Source organism: Ovis canadensis, chromosome 14, assembly GCF_042477335.2.
Source record: "Ovis canadensis isolate MfBH-ARS-UI-01 breed Bighorn chromosome 14, ARS-UI_OviCan_v2, whole genome shotgun sequence".
In the NCBI taxonomy this organism is placed as follows: Eukaryota; Metazoa; Chordata; class Mammalia; order Artiodactyla; family Bovidae; genus Ovis; species Ovis canadensis.
The window spans coordinates 64,617,761-64,641,173 of NC_091258.1; the positions used below are offsets into that span (position 1 = coordinate 64,617,761).

General features: G+C 50.5%; 1 protein-coding gene and 1 long non-coding RNA gene across 4 annotated transcripts in view; both read left to right on the forward strand.

The window, feature by feature from the left end:
* The window catches only part of LOC138418944 (uncharacterized), a 90,884-nt gene extending 79,807 nt beyond the window's left edge, over positions 1-11,077 (forward strand). For all 3 annotated transcript variants that reach the window (XR_011248802.1, XR_011248801.1, XR_011248800.1), the window contains 2 exons: positions 10,262-10,511; positions 10,590-11,077. This is a non-coding gene — a long non-coding RNA (uncharacterized lncRNA). The remainder of the gene's footprint in view (positions 1-10,261; positions 10,512-10,589) is intronic.
* A 1,039-nt stretch (positions 11,078-12,116) lies between these two features.
* On the forward strand, positions 12,117-23,163 carry CD177 (CD177 molecule). Its single transcript, XM_069550954.1, has 9 exons — positions 12,117-12,545; positions 12,623-12,763; positions 13,002-13,184; positions 13,896-14,015; positions 14,214-14,330; positions 19,006-19,146; positions 21,593-21,769; positions 21,906-22,037; positions 22,636-23,163. The coding sequence occupies exons 1-9, from the start codon at positions 12,494-12,496 to the stop codon at positions 22,881-22,883; spliced, it is 1,311 nt and encodes a 436-aa protein (XP_069407055.1). The 5' UTR covers positions 12,117-12,493; the 3' UTR covers positions 22,884-23,163.
* Positions 23,164-23,413: the final 250 nt, after the last annotated feature.

Consider the following 23,413-nt stretch of genomic DNA (forward strand, 5'->3'; position numbering starts at 1 on the left):
GGTGGCAGGTGGTGGCAGGGTTGGGGGCCCATGATTAAGACAAGGATTCCCCTTCCCTCAGTCTGTGGTCCAGACCCCAGTGCATTAGACCGAGGTGGTGGTGGGGCAAGGTGCGGGAGTTGAGGGGAGGCCTCAGTGCACTTCTGAAGATTTCTGCCAGTTCACAAGGCCTGAGTTTTGCCCAGGTGTGTCTCACAGGTGTGTGTCTCGGCAGCAGGCTCCAGAGGCAGGAGGGGCTGAGGCCCACAGCACCCAGAGCACCAGAGGCAGGGAAAGTCTCACCATAGGAGGTGCCCGCATCCATGACAGAGGCAGGAGGGGGAAGGAGGCAGGATGAGGAAAGGGCTCCTGGAAGCTCGGCCATCCCACGGCTGCCTGGCTGGTGTGGCCTCAGAGGGGCCATGTCTCTGGGACTCTTACATGACTAGGAAGGGTGTGAGGACCTGTGCCAGACTGAGGGTGGGGACTGAGATCACCTCTCATATTTCAGAAGGTAGGGATTCCCCGGTCGGTCAGGGCATGTGGTGGAACAAACCAGCTCTCACTCAGTTCCAATCTGGCCTTTTGGCACTCAGATATTTTTGAAGGCTTTGGAAATCTAAGAAAGACTGATGGTTATTGCTGTGTGTTATAACTTCCCACCTTTTCATGGTTGCAGCTTTCTCTGGGTACCAAGTGTGACAGGTATGAATATGTGCCTCTCAGGGGTCTTGGGGTGGGGATTTACTGATGGAAGGCCCTCTGAATTCACTGCCCCTTTGCACAGAGGAAACACCACATCGGCTTCCAGTAGGGATGTGAATTCAATCTCAATTCTGAGAAATGATCTTCCTCCACGGTACGGCACGGATCTTCCCTGCCCCACCAGGAAATCCTGGGTTTCCAAACGAATCTCTATCTCTAGAATTTTTAGTGTCCCAGCCTCCGTTTGGGATAAGTCCTCACACCCTGCCTAGCCACGTAAGATTCCTTGGAGACACAGCCCCGGGAGAGACACTCACCATATTTCTATACATAAACAGTGAACAGTATGAAAAGGAAAATTTCAAAATCCCATGTACAACAGCATCAATAAGAATTAAATACTTAAGAATTAACTTAACCAGGTAAGTGACAGACTTGTACACAGAAAAACTGAAAAACAATTTTTAAAAAGGAGAACACACAGTAAAAGAAATTAAAGAAGACATAAATAAGTGGAAAGATACTCTGTGCTCATGTACTAGGAGACTTGATATTTTAAAATGACAATACTAGTGAAAATGTAGTGGATGTATATGTTTAATGATTCCCTGCCCAGGAACTGAACCCGATTAGCCAACATCTGCGGGATCATCGAAAAAGCAAGAGAGTTCCAGAAAAACATCTATTTCTGCTTTATTGACTATGCCAAAGCCTTTGACTGTGTGGATCACAAGAAACTGTGGAAAATTCTGAAAGAGATGGGAATACCAGACCACCTGACCTGTCTCTTGAGAAACCTATATGCAGGTCAGGAAGCAGCAATTAGAACTGGACATGGAACAACAGACTGGTTCCAAATAGGAAAAGGAGTACGTCAAGGCTGTATACTGTCACCCTGCTTATTTAACTTATATGCAGAGTACATCATGAGAAATGCTGGACTGGAGGAAGCACAAGCTGGAATCAAGATTTGCCAGGAGAAATACCAATCACCTCAGATATGCAAATGACACCACCATTATGGCAGAAAGCGAAGAAGGACTAAAGAGCCTCTTGATGAAACTGAAAGAGGAGAGTGAAAAAGTTGGCTTAAAGCTCAACATTCAGAAAACGAAGATCATGGCATCCGGTCCCATCACTTGATGGCAAATAGATGGAGAAACAGTGGAAACAGTGGCTGACTTTATTTTTCTGGGCTCCAAAATCGGTGCGGATGGTGATTGCAGCCATGAAATTAAAAGACACTCAGCTCCTTGGAAGGAAAGTTATGACCAACCTAGACAGCATATTAAAAAGCAGAGACATTACTTTGCCAACAAAGGTCCGTCTAGTCAAGGCTATGGTTTTTCCAGTAGTCATGTATGGATGTGAGAGTTGGACTATAAAGAAAGCTGAGCACAGAAGAACTGATGCTTTTGAACTGTGGTGCTGGGGAAGACTCTTGAGAGTCCCTTGGACTGCAAGGAGATCCAACCAGTCCATCCTGAAGGAGATCAGTCCTGGGTGTTCATTGGAGGGACTGATGTTGAAGCTGAAACTCTAATACTTTGGCCACCTGATGCAGAGAGCTGACTCATTTGAAAAGACTCTGATGCTGGGAAAGATTGAAGGCAAGAGGAGAAGGGGATGACAGAGGATGAGATGGTTGGATGGCATCACCAACACAATGGACATGGGTTTGGGTGGACTCTGGGAGTTGGTGATGGACAGGGAGGCCTGGCATGCTACGATTCATAGGGTCACAAAGAGTCAGACACAACTGAGCAACTGAACTGAGCCTGAATGAAAACCAGGAATCCTAGTAGTGAGGCCACCAGGGGCTAGAGGCAAAGTTCCCCTGGCTTTACCCCTCACTGAAAGCAAGAATTTTTCAAGGAAGCGAAAACTAAAAACAATAACAAATTTTATTAGAGACACAGCATAATATGTGGGAGAACACACAGAGAAGCAGTTTGTTTATTTAAGATAGAAGCAAGGCAGAAATACACTCCCAGAGAGGAATGTGGGTATTCTGAATGAGAAGCACAGTTAAGACATGATTGAAATCAGTCATCCAGGACAGTGCTTCTGGGTCTTTGTTTACCTTCGGCCAGTTACATAACCTTTTTCCACATCAGACCTGTCCTAGGATCCTCCCCAAGTCACATGGGTAACTTTTTGCTGAGATGGATCCCACCGCAGAGGCATGTCCACACATATTGGGTGACGTCCCTTTTTGACTCCCAAGGAGCCTTCCTACACAGGTACATACAGGGAAGTTTTCCTTGACCTCAGGAGTGGTCGCCTTATCTCTTTACTTCAGCAGAGCTCAGCTCCTGCCACTAGCTCTGTCCTCAGAGTGTCTGGGTGAGAACAAAGCTTCGATTTTACTCCACTGGACAGACACCAGCAGTTCGGATCAGGGGCCCATCCGCCTCCTACATCAACCTCGGTAAAAGCAATTTTAGAGGAAGAAGAGAAGGAAAGAAAGCATGGAGGAGTGAGTGAAAGGTGAAAAACTAGAATAAAAAAACTTGTGGGCTTCCCTGGTGGTCCAGTGGTTAACAATCTGCCTGCCAACACAGGGGGCAGGAATTTGATCCCTGGTTCGGGAAGATCCCACATGCCTCGGGGCAACGAAGTCCATGGGCCACAACCCCTGAGCCAGCCCTCTAGAGCTCATGCTCTGCAACAAGGCAAGCCACTGCGACAAGCCTGTGCACTGCAGTGAAGAGCAGCCCCCCTGCTCTCTGCAACATGAGAAAGCCGCAAGCAGTGAAGCCCCAGGGCAGCCCAAAAAAAAAAAAAAAAAGTGTCCAGGGCTGGACTTCCCAGGTGGTCCACTGGTTGAGAATCCACCTTCCAATGCAGGAGACGCAAGTTTGATCCCTGGTCAGGGAACTAAGATCCCACATGTGATGGAACAATGAAGCCCTCGCGCCATAGCTAAGACCCGACACAGCCAAATAAAATAAACAAATAAGTAAATTAACACAAAAATGTGTCCAGATAATTGAAGATGCTTGACCCAGAAGGGAAGAAGCAGTGAATGGGATGGAAGATCAAGGAAGTGAGTTTTTTTCAGTAGATTGCTTTAGAGGATGTTGGGGGGTGGGGCCAAAGCAGATGCAGAGAGGGAAGTTGAAGGCTGGCAGGGCACAGACAGTGACCCCATGAAACGGTGAAACCACATCTCTGGATGTGAATGTCCACTTGGCGAAGGACTATTTTAGATTCTTTAAAGTTCGAGTTCGCAGTGTAGAGAGAACGGGGGTCTAGGGTCAGGGTTAGGGCTTAGCCTGGTCAGGATCAGGAACTGCTTGTGAGAAGATGTTGATAGTCAGAATGTGGGCTTGACCTGGGATCAGAGTTAAGAATCAGTCTGCTTCTGGGATCAGATTAGAGGTTGATGTCCAAAAGAGAGAGGCTGATCTTTAGATATCACAAATCAACCTCATTCTGTCTCTAGTATTTTCCCTCCTACATTCTGTAGCGAATTTTTGTTTGGTTTTATTTTTCATTGCTCTCCCTCCATTTCTTTCTCTTTTCTCTTCTCTCTTTTTCTTAATCCCTCTTCTTTCTCCTCCACCTTTGCAACTCAAACTAGAAGAATTTAAACAGCTTGAAAAGTTGATTCTTTGCTAACTGAAATTGACTTTAGTCCCAACAGGAATAATTTAGAAACCAAAGGAGCATTAGTTGGTTCAAGGCTCTACAAATAAACAAGTAAAATCTAAATTCCAATACTTGTTTTTTAACCCACTGTTGATTTTTTGTAATGAATCAGGAACTTCCGATTTTTTTTTTTTTTAGACTAAAACAAAACAAGCTTTATTCGATGCCAAAGAATGGAAAAGCTGGAACCGGTTCACAAATTAACTTCTCTGAAATTGGTTTTTAAAATCTTGTAACCTTGTTTCACAAATATCCTTGGGCAAAAGCCTTAACTTTCTGTAAGAGGAAATCAGACTTGGCTAATCCTCAACAGGTTCTGAAAAAGTACAATCGCAAGTTGATAAATGCAGATACATTTTAATATCAAGCAGCAGGGATAGTAAGCCATCGGCCATGTAGGAAGTAGCCATAAATTAGAAAAAAGAACAAACCATTTAAACTACAAAAGAGTTATACTAGAAATCTCCCCCCCCCCCGGAAATATTAAAATGTCCTTCTAAGTAACTCCTGGGTGACTGTATTCAGAAAATAATGACTGTAAGAATGTTTATGTTTCAAACCCAGTATATTACAACATGGAACATCTTACAGAGTCTCATAGGAGAATCACAGTGCAGAATTCCTTGTTTTGGAGAAAATTCATGCCTTCTTCTGAAGATTGCAATCAGACATTTGGAAAGGGGCTTTAGGCTTGTTGTTATTGTTTAGTCACTAAGTCATATCTGATTCTTTTAAGACCCCATGACTGTAGCCTGCCAGGCTCCTCTATCCATGGGATTTCCCAGGCAAGAATACTAGAGCTGGTTGCCATTTCCTTTTCCAGGGGATCTTCCTGACCCAGGGATTAAACCTGCACCTCCTACATTGGCAGGCAGATTCTTTACCGGTGAGCCATCTAGACTTATTACTGGGCCCCAGTGGAGGCTCAATGCCTGGTGCACTGGAAATGCTAATCCCAGTATGAAGGTATTAGGAGCTGGGGTCCTTGGGAGGTCATTAGATCATGAGAGTGGAACTCTAATGATGGGATTAGTGCCCATATTCATCAAAATTCTCCAGAGAAACAGAATCAATAGGGTATAAACAGATATATGTGTGTGTGTGTGTGTTATTCACTCACTTGTGTCGACTCTTTGTGACTCCATGGACTGTAGCCCACCAGGCTCCTCTGTCCATGGAATTTCCCAGGCAAGAATACTGGAATTGGGCAGCAATTCCCTTCTGCAGGGGATCTTCCAGACCCAGGGATCAAACCTGGGTCTCCTGCATTGCAGGTGGGTTCTTTACCATCTCAGCCACCGGGGAAGCCCAAACAGATATATAGAAACATATGTAGATTTATTATGAAGAATTGGTTCATGAAATTATGGAAGCTAGGAAGTCCCAGGATCTACTGTCTGTAAGCTGGAGGCCCAGGAAATGTGAGAGTACAGTTGAAACTTCAAGCCTGTTAACTAGGGGAACAAGCAGTCTAAGTCCCAGTCTAAGGTAGAAACCCTGAGATAAGAAGGCCCAATAAGATGGAAGGCGGGACGAGAAGGGGATGACAGAGGATGAGATGGTTGGATGGCATCACCGACACGATGGACATGAGTTTGAATAAACTTTGGGAGTTGGTGATGAACAGGGAGGCCTGGCGTGCTGCAGTGCATGGGGTCGCAAAGAGTCAGGACATGTCTGAGTGACTGAACTGAACTGAACTGATGTCCCAGGGCAGGATATAGTGACATCTCAGCTCAAGCAGAGAGCGAATTCTTCCTTCTGCTACCTATTTGTTCTACTCAGGCCCTCAACGAACTAGAAGAAGCCCACTTTTTTCTACAAGGGCCACCTTTATTCATCTTTAAAAAACACTTGCTCCTTGGAAGAAAAGCTATGACAAACCTAGACAGCAAAATTAAAAAGCAGAGACATCACTTTGCCCACAAACGTCTGTATAGTCAAAATTATGGTTTTTCCAGCAGTCACATAAGAATGTGAGAGTTGAGCCATAAAGAAGATTGAGCGCTGAAGAACTGATGCTTCGAACTGTGGTGTTGGAGAAGACCCTTGAGAGTCCCTTGGGCAGCAAGTAGATCCAACCAGTCAATCCTAAGGGAAATCAATTCTGAATATTCATTGGAAGGACTGATGCTGGAGCTGAAGCTCCAATATTTTGGCCACCTGATGAGAAGAGCTGACTAATTAGAAAAAACCCTGGTACTGGGAAAGATTGAAGGCAGGAAGAGAAGGGGACATTGGAGGACAAGATGGTTGGGTGGAATCACCGACTCAATGGACATGAGTTTGAGCAAGCTCCAGGAGATGGAGAAGGTCAGGGAAACCTAGTGTGCTGCAGTCCATGGGGTCACAAAAAGCTGAACATGACTTAGTGACTGAACAACAGCAAAAACCTTTATTCAGTGCACCAATTCAAATGCTATTGTCTCCTGGAAACACCCTTACAGAAACACCCCCAAATCATGTTTTGCCAGCTATCTGGGCAACCCTTAGATGTGGCAAGTTGAACATTAATTACCACAGTGCCCTTTTATGAGGAAGGCAGAGCTGGTTGGCTCTCCTCCAGCCGTGTGAGGATGCAATGAGAAATCTACCACCTGCAGTCCAGAAAAGGGCCCTCGCCAGAACCTGATCACATTAGCACCCTGAGCACTTCCGGCCCCCAAAACTGTGAGAAATAGTTCTATTCTTAAAAAAAAAAAAGTTGATTTATTTAATTTTCGCTTCACTGGGTCTTGATTGCTGCAGGTGGGCTCTCTCCAGTTGCTGTGAGCCAGGGCTGCTCTTCGTTACAGTGGGCAGGCTTCTCACAGAAGTGACCTCTTGTGGAGCACAGGCTCGAGGTGCACAGGCTTCAGTAGTTGTGGCAACATTGGCTTAGTTGCCTCACAGCATCTGGAATCTTCCTGGACTAGGGATTGAACCCCTGTACCCTGCACTGGCAAGGTGGAGTCTGAATCACAGGACCACCAGGGAAGTCCTCCCATGAAGTATTGCTTCCAACTAGAGGACGTATTTTAAGGCAAAGGAACTGAGGCAGTTAACTACCCCCAGGGAGCTCACTGACCTCCCAGGTGCCCCCCTACACAGACACAATTGGCTTATCAGAAGGGTCGAGTGGCCACGATGGCTTTTGAAGGCACCAGGAAGAGAAGGTACCTTGCCACCCAACAGGAGATGCCCTAGGTCTCAAACTGGCCAGTCTATCGTGTCACCTGCCCTAGAGCCAGAAGGCAGGGGTCCATGACACAGGGGAGGATAAGGGAGTGTCCCCGCCCATCAGTACACATGACAACCCACCTAAAGGATTTTTGCTCCTGGTCTCTGTGACCGCGGGCTTGGTGTGGGTGAGAAACCCAATCAGAGCCCTAATCAACCAGAAGCCAGGCCTGCCCCCAGGCTATTTTGTGTTCCTCGTGCTGCTGAAAGAAGAGGCAGAGAAGACGACCAGAGGGACCGTGACCACCAGAGGGGGGCTGGTTTGCGGGGTCAAGGGGGACTAAGTTTGGAAGCCAGGGGATGTGTTGGGGGTAATATTTACTTGCCGGTGGCCCTGTTCAGCAGAAAGTGGCCAAAAGCCAATAAAGACAAGACTATTGAACACTTACTTCCCTTAGGAATGAAGATTTGTGTCCCAACGATGTCCAGAGGAGGTTTGGCAGGTGGTAAGAGAACGTAGAAGGGGTGGTAGAAGCAGGCGGCTCTCATCACCACCAGCCACACAGTCAGGGCCTTTGCAGCTCTGTTACAGGTTTTCCCCCCATTCCCCTCTCATTGAGGTTCATGAAGAACTGGTCATCTAAAGCTGTGGGCATGCTATCCCTTGTCATTAGCACAGATGATTCTATGATTAAGGAACAGATGGGAACTGTGTGTCTTCTGTACTGTGGACTCACGGGGTGGATTGTGCGGTTTCCTTTTTCTCATTCATTCTCTCCCCTTCTCCCCCTGCCCTGAGTTGTGGGGACTGTTAGTGGGATCTCCACCTTCCAGCTGGGTCCGGTGGAAGGGGAGCCCCAGCAGGAGACCGCAGGGAGGACACTGAGTGAAGCTGGGGTGTTAATTGCCCAGCTCCCTCCCTGTACTGCTGCTGTTGGCTGTGTGAATTTTTCAGCCTGAAGTTGGAGCTCCTGTCAAGTAGCCATCTCCAGAGAGGGTTCTCTCTTGAGTGTCTGTCTTGCAACCCCTCCGTGTTGCAGTAAAACAGCAACAGAAACACAGTGGTATCAGAACCAGGACACTGCTCTAACCCTTGTGTCTCCACAACAGTCTCATGCTTTTTCCAATTGTCTCATTTAGAATCTCTTTTCAAGTTATGCAGGCGGAATGGGTCCCCATTTGAGCTGGGGCCCTGACTGCTAGGGAGAATCCATATTGGTTGAAGTATACTTTCACCTCCGAGGTCATGGTCGTGGGCACGTACTTTTGACTGGAGCACCCTGGGGCTTCCCAGGTGGTGCTAGGGGCTAATGAAAACAAAAACAAAAAACCCGCCTGCAGATGCAGGAGACTAAGAAATGCAAGTTGGATCCCTGGGTCAGGACGATCCCCTGGAGGAGGGAATGGCAACCCACTCCAATATTCTTGCCTGGAGAATCCCATGGACAGAGGAGCCTGGTGGGCTGCAGTCTATGGGGTCACATAGAATCGGACACGACTGAGCAACAAACACTTTCAGATTTTCACTTTCACTTTTCACAAAAGGGCAGAAATGAGTTCCAGGCAGAGGACCCAGAACATGCAAAGGCCAGGGGGTAGGAAAGTTGAGTCAAGTGAAGTTCAACTGACTCACTTGGGTGATTAAATGAGCTAAGACACCTGAAGTGCCCTGTACACAGTGAGCGCTACATAAAGGCCAGCAGTTATAATTATTGCACACCAGTGTGCACACATCCAGGGTCTACCAACTTGGGCGTATTAGTGGTGGGGTAGTATTCTCTCCTCCTGACAACACAGGCAGTCCATAACCTCAAGCCTTGATTACAGCTCTAGTGAGCTGTAATGGACAGGCAAGAAACCACACACATTTGAAGTATACAGTTCAATGAGTTTTCATGTGCACACACACTCTGTAAGGTCATCAACACAGTTCAGATAATGAATGTAAGCATTCCACCCAAGTTTCCACATGGGGACTTCCACATGGGGATGTCCTGGCTGGCCCCATGGTGAAGAATCTGCCTTGAAATGCAGGGAACTCGGGATTCGATCCCTGGTCTGGGAAGATCCCACATGGCTCAAGGCAACTAAGTCAACTAAAGAAAAACAGATGGAGAATCTGAAATTTTGAACAATTTTACATGTTTACCTAAAATGTTTCCACATGAGCCTTTGTAATCCCTACCTCTGTACTCAGCCCCACCCCGATAGTACCCAGGCACTCATTCACCTTATTTCAGTTACCGTAGATTAGTTTGTAGTTTCCAGAATTGTATATAAGTGAAATCTTGTAGTAGGTTCTCTTTTTCCATCTGGCTTCTTTCATTCAGTGTAATAATTTTTTATTGAAATGAAATTCACCAAATGGAAACCGTTTTAAAGTGAACAATTCCGTGGCATTCAGCTCAGTCACAAAGCTATATGACCACCACCTGCTGCTGCTGCTGCCAAGTCGCTTCAGTCGTGTCCGACTCTGTGCGACCCCACAGATGGCAGCTCACCAGGCTCCCCCGTCCCTGGGATTCTCCAGGCAAGAACGCTGGAGTGGGTTGCCATTTCCTTCTCCAATGACCACTACCTAGATAGTCCTAAAATGCTTTTATCACTTCCAAATAAAACTCTACTTATTACGAGGTTGCTCCCAATTCCCCCATCCCCTAGCCCCTGGAAACCACCAGTTATGTCTCAATGGATTTACTTCTTCTGACTATATGTCATCAATGAATCATACAATATGTGACTTTTTGTGTCTGGCTTCTTCCAGAAATGGCTACCTACTCCAGTATTCTTGCCTGGAGAATTCCACGGACAGAAGAGCCTGATGGGCTACAGTCTATGGGGTCGCAAAAGAGTCAAACAAAACTGAGCAACTAAACAACACCAGCAACAACCTTATGGGCCTCTTTGCCCCCCTTCCTTCTTCCTCCAGGGACATTGCTTCAGTACGCACACAACTCCAGAGGGCGCCATTCACACAGCCACAGTGTGAATCACAGCACACAACCCATACAAAGGTAGTGATGGCTCCACTGTGCCTTTCCTTCCTTCCTCCCTCTCTCCCTTCCTTCAATAAATATTTGTTGTTCATCTAGGCTCCGTCATGTTAGTGGTGGAGACACAGTGGCAGATGACCAGAACATGCCTCTGTCCATGGAGCACATTTTAAACCTGCAAAACAGGGGCTTCACTGGTGGCTCAGTGGTAAATCCGCTCTGTCAATGCAGGAGATGTGGGTTCGATCCGTGATCCGGGAAGATTCCACATGCCTCGAAGCAACGAAGCCTGTGTGCCGCAACTACTGAGTCTATGCTCTAGAGACTGGGAACTGCAATTATTGAGCCCACGGGCCCTAACTGCTGAACCTGTGCACCCTAGCACCCATGCTCCGCAGCAAGAGAAGCCCCCGCAATGAGAAGCCCGGGCACCGCAATGAAGAGTAGCCCCTGCTCTCCGCAACTAGAGAAAAGCCTGCGCACCCGTGAACAAAAAATATAAATAAGCAAAATTAATTTTAAAAATTCTTTAAAAAAAAACTTGCACATGCAAAGAAAAATAAAACGTAAAAGGATGCTGAAATAAACGTGATTGCAACTTTCATATTCATTTCTTTCTCTTCTGCTGCTGTTCTCCATCTTTTCTCCGGTTCCCCTCTCTTTCTCACACATTCACATCTGGCCTCTGCAGTCACGGATAGACATCACCTATTCTTCCCTGTCTCTTCCTACCCAGCATGCTAGAGCTGGTTTGTGCAGGTTTTGCGAAAGCCAATTGTTAAATATTTAGGAAATTTTCGAGCTGGTTGTGAAAATGATTGGTAGCTTAAAACCAGACAGGATACGAGAATGTACATCACAGAAATAGGCTGATGTTATGATGCTGTTTTTCTGAAAAGCTGATCTCCTAGCACACCGCTCTTCTATCTATTTCTGGCAAAGACACTTTGCTTTGCCAAGGAATATCCTCATTCTCTGATAGATACCCAGTCTCCACCACCACCTGTCCACCCCCACCATTTCTCACCTCCCTCCTGGGTGGCGGGAAAGCAGAAGTTCTAGGACCGGATTGTGCTGAGAGTGGAGAGAACAGAGGAAGAAGAGGAAGCGTGAAGGAAGTTCATGAAAAAGAGAATAAAAAGGACAGCAGTATAGGAAGGTGGCGCTAGTGGTAAGGAACCCGGCTGTCGGTACAGGAGACGTAAGAGACACGGGTTCGATCCCTGGGTGGGGAAGATCCCCTGGAGGAGGGGGCATGGCAACCCACTCCAGTATTCTTGCCTGGAGAATCCCATGGACAGAGGAGCTTGGCGGCCTACAGTCCATGGGGTCACAAAGGGTCAGACATGACTGAGCGACTAACATGCACACAGGAAGGAAAGAGAAGGACAAGAGAAGCAGGAATCCATGGGGGGCAAGGGTTCAGGTAGGGAGAGCATAAGGACCAGGCAAGACTCACCGCCCAGTGTCCTCACAGGCAGTTGGGTCATTTCCCCATCTTGGGCCAGAGGTGGCCGAGCTGCTAGGAGATAAGGAAACCGCCTTCTCAAACTACCCTGAAACAGGGTTGGGGGTGGGGACCCACAGAGCTGGGCTCTGCAGGAAGGAGGGCTGGGGACCTGGACCAGTGAGGTCTGGGATCTCTAACTGTCGAGAGGGCCTGCGGGCCCAGCCAGACTCTTGGGTCAGAGGGGGAGCGGGGGTCGCGGGGGCTGAATCCTGGGTCTGAAGGAGGAGGGGCTGGGGAGCTGGACCCCTGGGTCTGGGGAAGGAAAGAGGACACAGGTTCCTCCCCCATCCTTCCCCTGGATCCTCACCCTACTCACCTCACCCCACCCCACCCCACCACCTTTAAGCTATGGAGACTCGGAAGGAGGCCCTGGCCTTGTTTAGCAAGACCCTGTCCTCCCCACCCTTTCCTGGACTACCTTGGGTGTGATGAGATATAAAAGTGCTGTTTCCTGGGAGAAAGAGCGGGAGCGAGCATTCCTGCCACCCAGACCATGAGCTCTGCCCTGCTGCTGGCCCTGCTGGGCATCACCCTCCCCCTGCCCGGTGAGTGAGAGACCCGGCCAGGGAGGGGATCCACCTGGAGGCTGAGCTCAGATGGATTTTTGCTCCTCCCATTTCAGGAGTGAGGGCCCTGAACTGTCACTGGGGCATAGCAGAGACCGTGAGGAATGTATCCGAACAACCCTTCCAGTGGAAGACTTCTCAGCAGAACTGTGGGGAAGGTTTGGGCTGCCAGGAAACAGTGATTATCACCCAGAATGGTGAGATGGGTCCCGCTCCTGACTTGCAGCCTCTCCCTTGGAGAGATGCCCCTATAACCCCACCCTCTAGTCCTACCTGCATTCTGTGTACAAACTCAGAAGACCGCTCCCCAAAATACCAGGAGCGGCGCCCACCTTAGCCGCCCAGGGGCCTCCTCTGCACCCTTCTGGATGCACACCCTCCCTCTAGGACCCTGGAGCCCTGACCCCACCCTGGCCTGCTTCTCTCTCCTCGCAGAACCCCTCCTGTACCTGTTGCTCATCAAAGGCTGCACCCAGGCAGCCAATCAGGAGGCCCGCGTCACCGAGCACAGGGCAGGCCCTGGCCTGTCCGTCACCTCCTACACCCGGGTATGCCGGGAGGACCTGTGCAACGACCTCTCCACCAGCCTCCCTCTCTGGACCCCGCTCCCACCCACAGGTGCCGGAGGTGGGGGGAGAAAGGCACTGCCCGGAGGAGGGGGCAGTGGGGTTGAGGGGGTTGGGGTGAGCACACAGGCACTGTTCTTTTAGAATCCCTCCCTGCCTCCCCTCAACCCCGTCCAGCCTCCCCAGCACAGCTTCTCCTAACAGTCCCTTAGCAGCACTGGACTGATGTTCCCTCACGTTCGACTACCCACCTCCGACTGCGGCTCTGGCCCTAACCTGCTGCCCACTCCTTCTCTTTTTCCCGTGGGGTTTGGGAACTTGCCCATCAGGGTTTCGGCATCTCCTCTTCCGAACTGAAATTGACCTGTGGGTTCCCACTGTACTCTTCTGTCTGAGATCGTAAATCGGATTTTGCTCTGCCCTTTGCATTTCTCTACTCTTGGGCATCGCTGGTGGACATGGGCATCTCCTCTTCTTCCGTGGTTCAGTGGAGCCGCTGGGTCCTCCCAGGGCACCCCTCCCCTCCCCTTACTAGGCAGCCTTCCCCAGATCTCATGCTCCCTCCCCTCCTTGGTCTCTCTCTCTAGTCAAGGGGCCTAATGCCTTGCTCCCCAGACCTTCCTGAGAGGAGCCCAGGGAGGCTAAGGGAGCTGATTCTTGGGAGCCGTGAAGAGCTGAAAAGCCGAGGAGGGTGGAGGGAAGGCGCCCGGTCTGAGTTCAGAGCCCCCTTGCTCCCTCCCGCCTTTGTCTCCCGCCTCTCCAGTCCCAGGTTCTGTGCGGTGTCCAGTCTGCTTGTCTACAGAAGGCTGTCTGTCGGCCCCAGAGGTGACCTGCCCGGCCGAGAGCTCACACTGCTACAATGGGGTCCTCCACCTCACTGCTGGTGAGCGGCTGGGAGGTGGGGTCAGGGCCAGGTTTGGGGGAGGCTGGGGGGGCGGCGTGTGGGGCTGAGGATCAAGATCTGAGTCTCTTGGGGAGGAAAGCGAGGTGAGGATGGGAACCCTGAGGAGGGCGGGCCTGGCTTCCCCCTGAGTGTTGGCTGGTCCCGGTAACAGTGTCTCCACCTTCTCCTGCTTTCCAGAGGGCGGCTCCACCAGACTCAAAGTCCAAGGATGCATTTCTCAAGCAGGCTGCAACCTGCTGAACGGGACCCAGGAAATCGGGCCCATCAGCCTGCGGGAGACTTGCAGCCCTAAAGGTGAATGTCCCGGTGACAAGACCAAGTGACAGGGGCGGAAGTTCCGGGGTATGACAACCCTGGGAAAGGCAGGCATCCAAACATCCCAGCAAAACCAGCATCACAGGTCATTCAGATGTTACTACTCACTTAGGCAGGTGTGATGGGAGGGATTCTCCCAGTAGGCACTTCGGGCGAGGATGCCAGGAAACAGAGAAGGTACGTGGTCCAGGGAACAGATCTATAGGACAGGAGATCTATAGGACAGGAGATCTATAGGACACGAGATCTATAGGACACGAGATCTATAGGACAGGTGTTTTAAATGATGCTGAGCCTGGCTCAGTTAGGACAGCCTGTCCAGGTGGGAGAGGAGCAACGGAGCTAGGAGGAAGGTCAGAGAGGCAAAGAGGGTGGGCCACATGGAATGCCACTCTCTCCATTGGCTGCAGAAGTTGCCTGCTGGTTTCCCTGCTGGGCGTGACTAGCTGCTTCTGATTCTATTTCTCCACCTCCCTGACCTTGGGGTCTCTGGCTTCCCCTTGACACCCGCCCCAACTCTGGCATCCCACCCTCGCCCAACCCCCACCCCTGGTACCAGAGGCCCCAGCAGCCCTGCTGCAGAGAAAAAGTGATCAGAAGGATGTCAAGGGTGCTTCAGGTGTGACAAGGAGAGTGAGAGCCAAACGAGGACCCGGGGAGGGTTCCCACTCACCCACGGAAACCCAGTCCAGGTGGAACACCAGTGGATGAGCGTGGCCTGGCACGTCTTGATGTCAGGGAGCAGGATGAGGAGAGGGGTGGGGCGAGGAGGGAAGTGGGGTCTGGAGAAAGTGGGAGGAGGGTCCTCCCTGACCAAGCTTCAGGCAGAGAATTGAGTGAGTTCAGCAAACGTTCCTGTTTGGATCTCTCTGGCTGGACTGGGAGCTTTGAGGACAGAACCCAGATGTCCCTGGCACCAAGGTTTCCAGCCTCGGGCAGCACAAGGGCAGGGTAAGGATGGGTTCCCCAGGATGTGTTTGCTGACAGGAGTTCATACAGTTTTCCAAGGTCTCCTGTGGAGACCCCAGAGGACTCAGACCCTGGCCCTGCCCTAAAGGGCCTCTGGGACTGGGAACAGAGACATCACAGACACAGGCAGCCACGAGGCTGTCCTGAAGGGAGCCTGGGGGAGCTCAGAGGAAGAAGATACTGATGTTCTGGAAGGGGGAAATCAGGGAGGACTTCACAGAGGAGGTGAGCTATGACCCATGTCTTAATGATGAGCGGCAGTTCATTCACAGAAGAGCAAAAGGGCACAAAGAGCCAGAGGAGATAGTATGGGCAAAGGCTTGGAGGTGGGGGCAGCCCGCTGTTTTCAAGAAGGCTCCCTGGGCTCTGCCCGAGGAGGGCTCATGGCGAGGATGAGGTACAGCTGGGAGCGGTGAGCAGTGACAAGTTTTCCAGGCGGATAAGGGGAGTGTGGGTGGTGAAGGCAGAGCCCTTCCAAGCAGAAGGAACACCCTGCTGTGTCTTGGGACTGGATGTTGGTGGGGGGAGCCGAGAGGTAGGTGGGGGTCCTGGTGGTGGGTCAGATAGCTTCCTAGCCAGACTGATGGGGCTGGCCTTTCTGCTAAAGGCAGGGGAACCATGGTCAGGGAGGGACAGAGTCTGAATCTTTTTTTTTTTAATTAATGCTAGTTTACTTATTTGGCCCACATCTCTGGGACTAGCAGGAATATTAGGTAACATAGTCCAGCAGACATTCAGACACAAATTAGACACACACACCACACATCACACAACACACACGAGAGACACAACCACACACCCTGTGCTGTGTACACACCACACACGTGTTTCCTCCCCCTCACACACCATACAACACCACATGCCACACCCGGCGCACACCCAACCCCTGACACACATGCAGCACAGAGACGCGGGACACGCACCACGGTGCACTCATATGACGAGCACACACCACATGCATCACCAACGCACTCTGTCACTATACACACACACCACACAGCACACACCCACCCGCCGTGCACATTCACACATTCCCATACTACCCCACACCCTCCACAGGCCTGCTACACATTCACACACCCCGCACATATCCCACATATGTGCGCTGCCCAGACCACACACATGTCACATACAACACAGCCATTACACCACAAATGGATATTCCTCACATATGTCCCTGTTTCATTGGCTTTCCACATCAAAGCCAGATTTTTTTTTAAATTGTTTAATTTTTATTGATATATGTGGCTGCACTGGGTCGGACACGACTTAGCGGCTTCACTTTCACTTTTTACTTTCATGCATTGGAGAAGGAAATGGCAACCCACTTCAGTATTCTTGCCTGGAGAATCCCAGAGATGGGGGAGCCTGGTGGGCTGCCGTCTATAGGGTCGCACAGAGTCGGACACAACTGAAGCGACGCAGCAGCAGCAGCAGCAGCAGCAGCAGCAGCAGCAGCAGCACTGGGTCTTAGTTGAGACATGTGAATTCTTAGTTGTGGCATGTGGAGGCTAGTCCCCAACCAGGGATTGAACCTGGGCCCCCTGCAATAGGAGTGTGGCATCTTAGCCACTGGACCAAAAGGGAAGCCCCCAGCTAGGGTGGAGCAAGATGTCAGGGAGTAAGTGGAGAACAGAAGGACATCCCAGGGAACAGCTCCCGGAAGGCATGGGGGCAGGAGAGGACTGGGTGCAAAACAGGCCACCGCAGGAGCCCAGACTGAAGAAGAACCAAAGGTCCGGGATTTTAACAGCCTTGACTGTCCCCCTAAGGAACTGGATCGTGGTTCCAGCTAGAGCAGTGAGTCAGCTCGGCCCGGGAGAGCGCAACTGTTAAGAGCTTAGCGTCTGAATGGAAAGACATGGGTTTCAGTCTGGGCTCTGCCACTGAACCAGCTTTTGAGGATTACCACTGTTTAGAGCCTCTTTCACCAAGTTCAGAGAGGAGGAGACTCTCACTGATGGTCAGAAGTGGCAGAGCATATCCAAAGGCATGGGGGCAGGCATGTGCCTCCATGTGCGGTTCAAAGAAGACTCCAGGAATCAGTGGGACTCCAGCAGAGTGATTAAGCGGGAACAGAGCAGGACAGGAGGACTGTGCAGAGGGAAGAGGGCACCTCAGGTAGAGCCTTTGGGGCCATTTTTAGGACTTGGAATTTTATTCTGCATGGGCTGAGGATCTACTGGAGTTTTCTGAACAAAGGATTGATGTGAAACAACCTTTCTTTTATAGGAATCATTCTGAATGCCTGGTGGAGAATAGAGTGAAGGGAAAGTGGGCATGGGGCGGGGAGGACCCTCCAGGGAGACTCAGGAAGAAGCAGGTGAGAGCCAAGGAGTCTTAGACCCTGGTGGAAGCCGTGGAGGAGGCAGCTTCAGCCGACAGGATTTCCTGATGGGCGCAACATGGGGTGTAAGAGAAGAGGGCTTGTCGAGAATAACAGCGATGTCTTCAACTTGAGCAACTGCAAGAAAGGAGGTGCCATTGGCCAAGACGGGAAAGACGGGGGTAGGCAGAGCGGGAACCAGGCTGAGAGGATGGCTGCAGGAGCCATGAAGTGTCTGTGAAGTCGGGGAATGAGTGACCCTCCTTCACGGGGGCTGTTGTGAAAGTTAACACATTTGTGGGTTACTTGCCTGGTCAGCCCCGAGAGGTTCTGCATCAGGAGACACATCCCAGCTGATCGTGTGATGGTCTCAAGAGTCGGTGTGATGGTTTTCAAACTAGACTGCCGAGGGCTACAGGGGCTGAGGTGGCCCAGGGTGGTCATCAGTCCTCCTCTTCCCCATCACTCCCTGCAAGGAGCCAGAATAATGCCTGAGTTCCCAGCCTAGCTCCTAACTCACTCGCGGTGGGACACTGGGCAAGCGGCTTTCAAAACTCCTCTGTTTCTCACTTGGAAAATCGGGGTGATGAGGATGACAACCTGTTTGGGGTAGGGGGTGCCAGGAGGAAATGAAGCAATCCAGGTGAGGTGAGCTTCTGGAGAGGGTTCATCCTTGGAAACTGATGACGGCAGCTGGACACATTTTAAGTGTTCAGTGCACACAAGGCATTTGAGTATTTCTGTTTGGAACATAGCGTTGCTCAGTGAAGACATATATGGTGTTAGGCTACATTTCTCTTTATCCAGATGAGGACCTTGAGGCCCAGAGAGGGAAGTAGAGATTGACTCAGGCTAAGGAAGAGCCATCTGTCTCCATCGCAGCTGATGGAAAGAGCAGCTGTCCTCAGGGGGCATTGAAAAAGGCCCCTGTAGTGTGTTTGAGCAGAAACAGGATAATGAATGAGGATAGGGTTCAGACTTCCAAAATGAAAGAAGTGAAAGTGTTAGTCACTCAGTCATGTCTGATTCTTTTGCAACCCCATGGACTGTAGCCAGGCTCCTCTGTCCGTGGGATTCTCCAGGCAAGAATACTGGAGTGGGTGGCCATTCTCTTCTCCAGGGGATCCTCCTGACCCAGGGATTGAATCAGGATCTCCCACATTGCAAGCAGATTGTTTATCATCTGAGCCACCAGGGAAGCCCTGAAGATCCCTTCTACATCTGAGGTTGAGGGACCAGTGGCCCAACGGGCTGGCAGGGTAGCTCAAGAATGTGGGCATCTTCCCAAGCGTGGGACCAGAAGGAAGACACACAGCGGGTCCCTGGCTTCCACAGACCCTGTTGATTCTTTCTCTGCAGGTGTTCTGACGTGTTATCGGGGGATCATACTGCAGATGTCTCCAAACCTGAGCCGGGACCCTGTCAAGTGGTCCACATCCAGGGAGCAGCAGTGTAACCCTGGGGAGGTGTGTCAGGAGACCCTTCTGCTCATAGATGTAGGTGCGTGGGCTGCGCAAGAGGGCAAGACCCCTGCATGGGGTCCTGTGTCTCCCTGCCTTGGATTTTTTAAAAATTAATTAATTTATTTTAACTGGAGGCTAATTACTTTACAATATTGTAGTGGTTTTTCCCATACATTGACATGAATCAGCCATGGGCATACCTGTGTTCCCCATCCTGAAACCCCTCCCACCTCTCTCACCATCTCATCCCACCAGCCCTGAGCACCCTGTCTCATACATTGAACCTGGACTGGCAATCTATTTCACATATGGTAATATGCGTTTCAATGCCATTCTCTCAAATCATCCCACCCTCACCTTCTCTCACAGAGTCCAAGTCTGTTCTTTACATCTGTGTCTCTTTTGCTGTCTCGCATACAGGGTCATTGTTACCATCTTTATAAATTACATATATATGCGTTAATATACTGTATTGGTGCTTTTCTTTGATTTGCTTCACTCTGTATAATAGGCTCCAGTTTCATCCACCTCTTTAGAACTGATTCAAATGCATTCTTTTTAATAGCTGGTAATATTCCATTGTGTATATGTACCACAGCTTTCTTATCCATTCGTCTGCCGGTGGACATCTAGGTTGCTTCCATGTCCTGGCTATTGTACACAGTGCTGCGATGAACACTGGGGGTACATGTGTGTCTTTCCATTCTGGTTTCCTCAGTGTGTATGCCCAGGAGTGGGATTGCTGGGTCATATCCGGCCTTGGATTAAAAAAACATACTTCTCTGTTTATTTTTGGCTGCTCTGGATCTTCGTTGCTACATGGGCTCTTCTCCAGTTGCGGAGAGTGGGGGCTACTCTCTAGCTGCCGTGCGCCGGCTTCTCATTGCTCTCTTGTTGGGGAGCACAGGCTCTAGGGCGTGTGGGCTTCAGTAATTGCAACTCACGGGCTTGGTTGCCCCACAGCTTGTGGGATCTTCCTGGGCCAGGGATCGAACCGGTGTCCCCAGCATTGCAAGGAATCCTCCTTAAGTGGTTAAGGAATTTGAACCACTGGAGCACCAGGGAAGCCCCCTGCCCTGGATTCTGTGCACTTAATTTCCTGCCACGGTCCCTTCAGGCTTGCAGTTCTAAATCCAATTCTTCCTCTATCTGTGCCTTGGTTTCCCCTTCTGAAAATTGGGATGAAATGATGGCAGTAACAATGACTTACTTCACAGAGTGGTCACTAGGATACAGCTGGAAGTCCAGGCAAAGGGCTGAGAACAGAGCCAGCACAGAGAAAGCTTTTGCTCAGTCATTTCAGTCGTGTGTGGCTCTTAACTCATTTCATTCAAAGTCTAAGGAACTGCTGTTATGAGTCAGGCACTGTTTTAGGTGCAATAGATCCCATTACATTTGCCTTCTTGTAGCTTTACAGGCCAGTGGGGAAGCTACAGGCAAAACAAAACAAAAGAGTAAGATATCGTGTATGAAGACAAGAGCTGTGGACAGAAGTCCAATGGGGACGGGAGATCGGGAGAATGATGTGAAGGTTACAGTTTGTGCTCTGAAGGCTCCCTGTCACTAAAAAACCCCCAAACCTAAAAGTTGAGAGTTATTTATTCAGTGGGAATGTTATACACATTTGCAGCAAGCAGCAGGTAATCTGAGTAGGAAAGATTATTGTTAATTAAGAGAAAACTAAATCTCTCACATGAAGAGATTTAGCAATCTTCTATCTTCTATGGGAAGATGCAAGTGTTCAGACTTGCTGAAATCATTTCCTTCATATTTGTTGCTGTTGTTGTTCAATCGCTCAGTTGTGTCTGACCCTTTGCAACCCCATGAACTGTAGCACACTATGCTTCCCTGTCCTTCACCATCTCCCAGAGCTTGCTCAAACTCATGTCCATTGAGTCGGTGACGCCATCCAACCATCTCATCCTCTGTCGTCCCCTTCTCCTCCTGCCCTCAATCTTCCCAGCATCAGAGTCTTTTCTAGTGTGTCGGCTCTTCGTATCAGGTGGCCAGAGTATTGGAGCTTCACATGCATCTAGCTATCTGGGGCCAGTCCTGCTTTCTTTATTGTTCACAAACTAATTTCTTGTTTATCATGCTGCTGCTGCTGCTAAGTCACTTCAGTCGTGTCCAAGAGGTGGCAAATGTGGTGGATGGCTGCCGAGAGAGAGAGAGAGAGAGAGAGAGAGAGAGAGAGAGAGAGAGAGAGAGAGAGAGAGAGAGAGAGAGAGAGAGAGAGAGAGATAGCGAGAGCGCTCCTACTGGCTTCCAAAAACCTAGCTTTGTTTCATCTGGGCTCAGAAATTTGCATTTGAAAAAGGCGTGTTGACTGGTGAGGACCCCGACTCTGGCCCCAGGCTCCCCTGTGCTCTCTACAGGACCTGTGCCCCTGGTCACGTACCTGTCTCCTGCCTGACGAGCCCCTGACTCTGCTGCCCTTGGAGCCTCCACTCTCACCGCCCAGCTTTCTCTCTCTCACCCCTCAGGACCCAGGTCGATCCTGCTGGGAAGCAAAGGCTGCAGCCAGGTCAGAACCCAGGCTACCTCCATCCACTCGAGGCCCCCCGGAGTGCTGGTCGCCTCCTATACCCGGGTCTGCTCCTCCAACTACTGCAACTCGGCTGCCAGCAGCAGTGTCCTGATCAATGTCCTCCCTCGTCCAGGTGTGTGATGCCAGCGGGTTGGGTGGGGCCCAGGATAGGGAGGGACGGGGCCCCAGAGACACATCTCGGCGCTCAAGGAGGGTGGCTGCAGCTAAGCGCAGGGCTCTGTGTTCCCAACCTTCTCTCTGCTCCCCAGCCGCCCCGGCCCCAGGACACCTGCAATGTCCCATCTGTCTGGCCCTTGGATCCTGCTCACAAAGCTCTAACGTTGTGACGTGTCCTAACGGCACCAGTCACTGTTACAAGGGTGAGATTTTTCTCCAGGGAGGTGAGTACTCGAGCTGGGGGCCTGGATTCACGGGGTCCCGAGGTGGGAGAGTGCTTGAGACCCTGGTGTTGTGGTCCATGTGCAGGCTGGAAAAGAATTTCCAGATATGAGGCAGAAAGAGAGGAGAATAAAGTTTAATAGAGTGGGAAAACCAAACAGTGGGCTGGTTCAAGGGAGAGCCAAACCCTTTCGCAGGCTAGTAGCCAGTTTTTACAGCCTCAAGACAGAGAAAATTCCTACTGGAATGGTGGCATTAGGTGATTGGTTAGGATGCTATAGGGTGGCTATTTTATCTACTACCAGGTCAGGGAACTGGTCGCTTTAGATCCAGAGGCTCATGGCAACAGTTGCTATGGGGCTTGGTCAGTTCCAGAGATTTTTATCCTGTGACCTTGGTACAGGGCTCCACACCTGGCTCACAAGTTTGGGGTTGAGGGGGGGGGCTTGGGAACCCAGATTTTCTAGGTCTGAGGGAGGAGGGGACTAAGCCTGGTCTCTTGGTCTGAGGTGGAGTAGGGGAAGGTCTAGGATTAATAGGGTCTAGGAACTTAAGCATGAGGAGCATTGAACCCTCTCTGACTCTATCTATTCTCTCTAGGTGGGCTGGTCTCCCCAGTGGGCATCCAGGGCTGCGTGGCCCACCCTTCCAGCACCTTGTTGAGCCGTACGAAGAGTATCGGGGTCTTCGATGTGACTGAGACCCGTGAGGGTGTCACTGAGGTGGATCAGCCTCTAATCCAAAGTGGAGCTGCCCCTGTCCCTTCCCTGGCTTGGGCAGTGGGGCTGTCCCTAGCCCTTTGGTATGGGGCGCCCTCCTTGCTGACCCTGTTCCCCCATGATCCTTAGCTCCTGCTGACCCCCCACGCCCCATCTCTCCCTCTGACCTCATAACTCAACAGCCTTGGACACTGATGTCCCAGTCCTTATCACCACCCCCTCCACCACCACACACACACACACACTCACACACACACTCACACACACACACACGCATGCACACACACTATCTGACCTGGTGACAGTATATGGAAGGGCCTGAGAACAGCTGAACTGATCTGCTGGGAGGAGGGACATTCACCCAGAGGCCACCTGTGTGTGATAATAAAGACATTATCCTTTCCCCACACGCAGGGGTTTTTCTATGTGAGGGGAGGGCAGGGCTCCCAGAGATCTGGCTCAAGGGAGGAGAGGAAGCCGGTGAGAGAGTCACATTTCAGGTCATCCCTCACTGGTGTGCTCCACAGCCCCCCTGGACCAGCTTGGGTGGTAGCAGAGTCTTCCAGATCCTGCAAGCAGAAGTATTAGGGCCTCTTGGGGGGCCTTTCCAGGCAGCTCAGCAGTAAAGAATCTGCCTGCAATGCAGGAGTCCTGGGTTT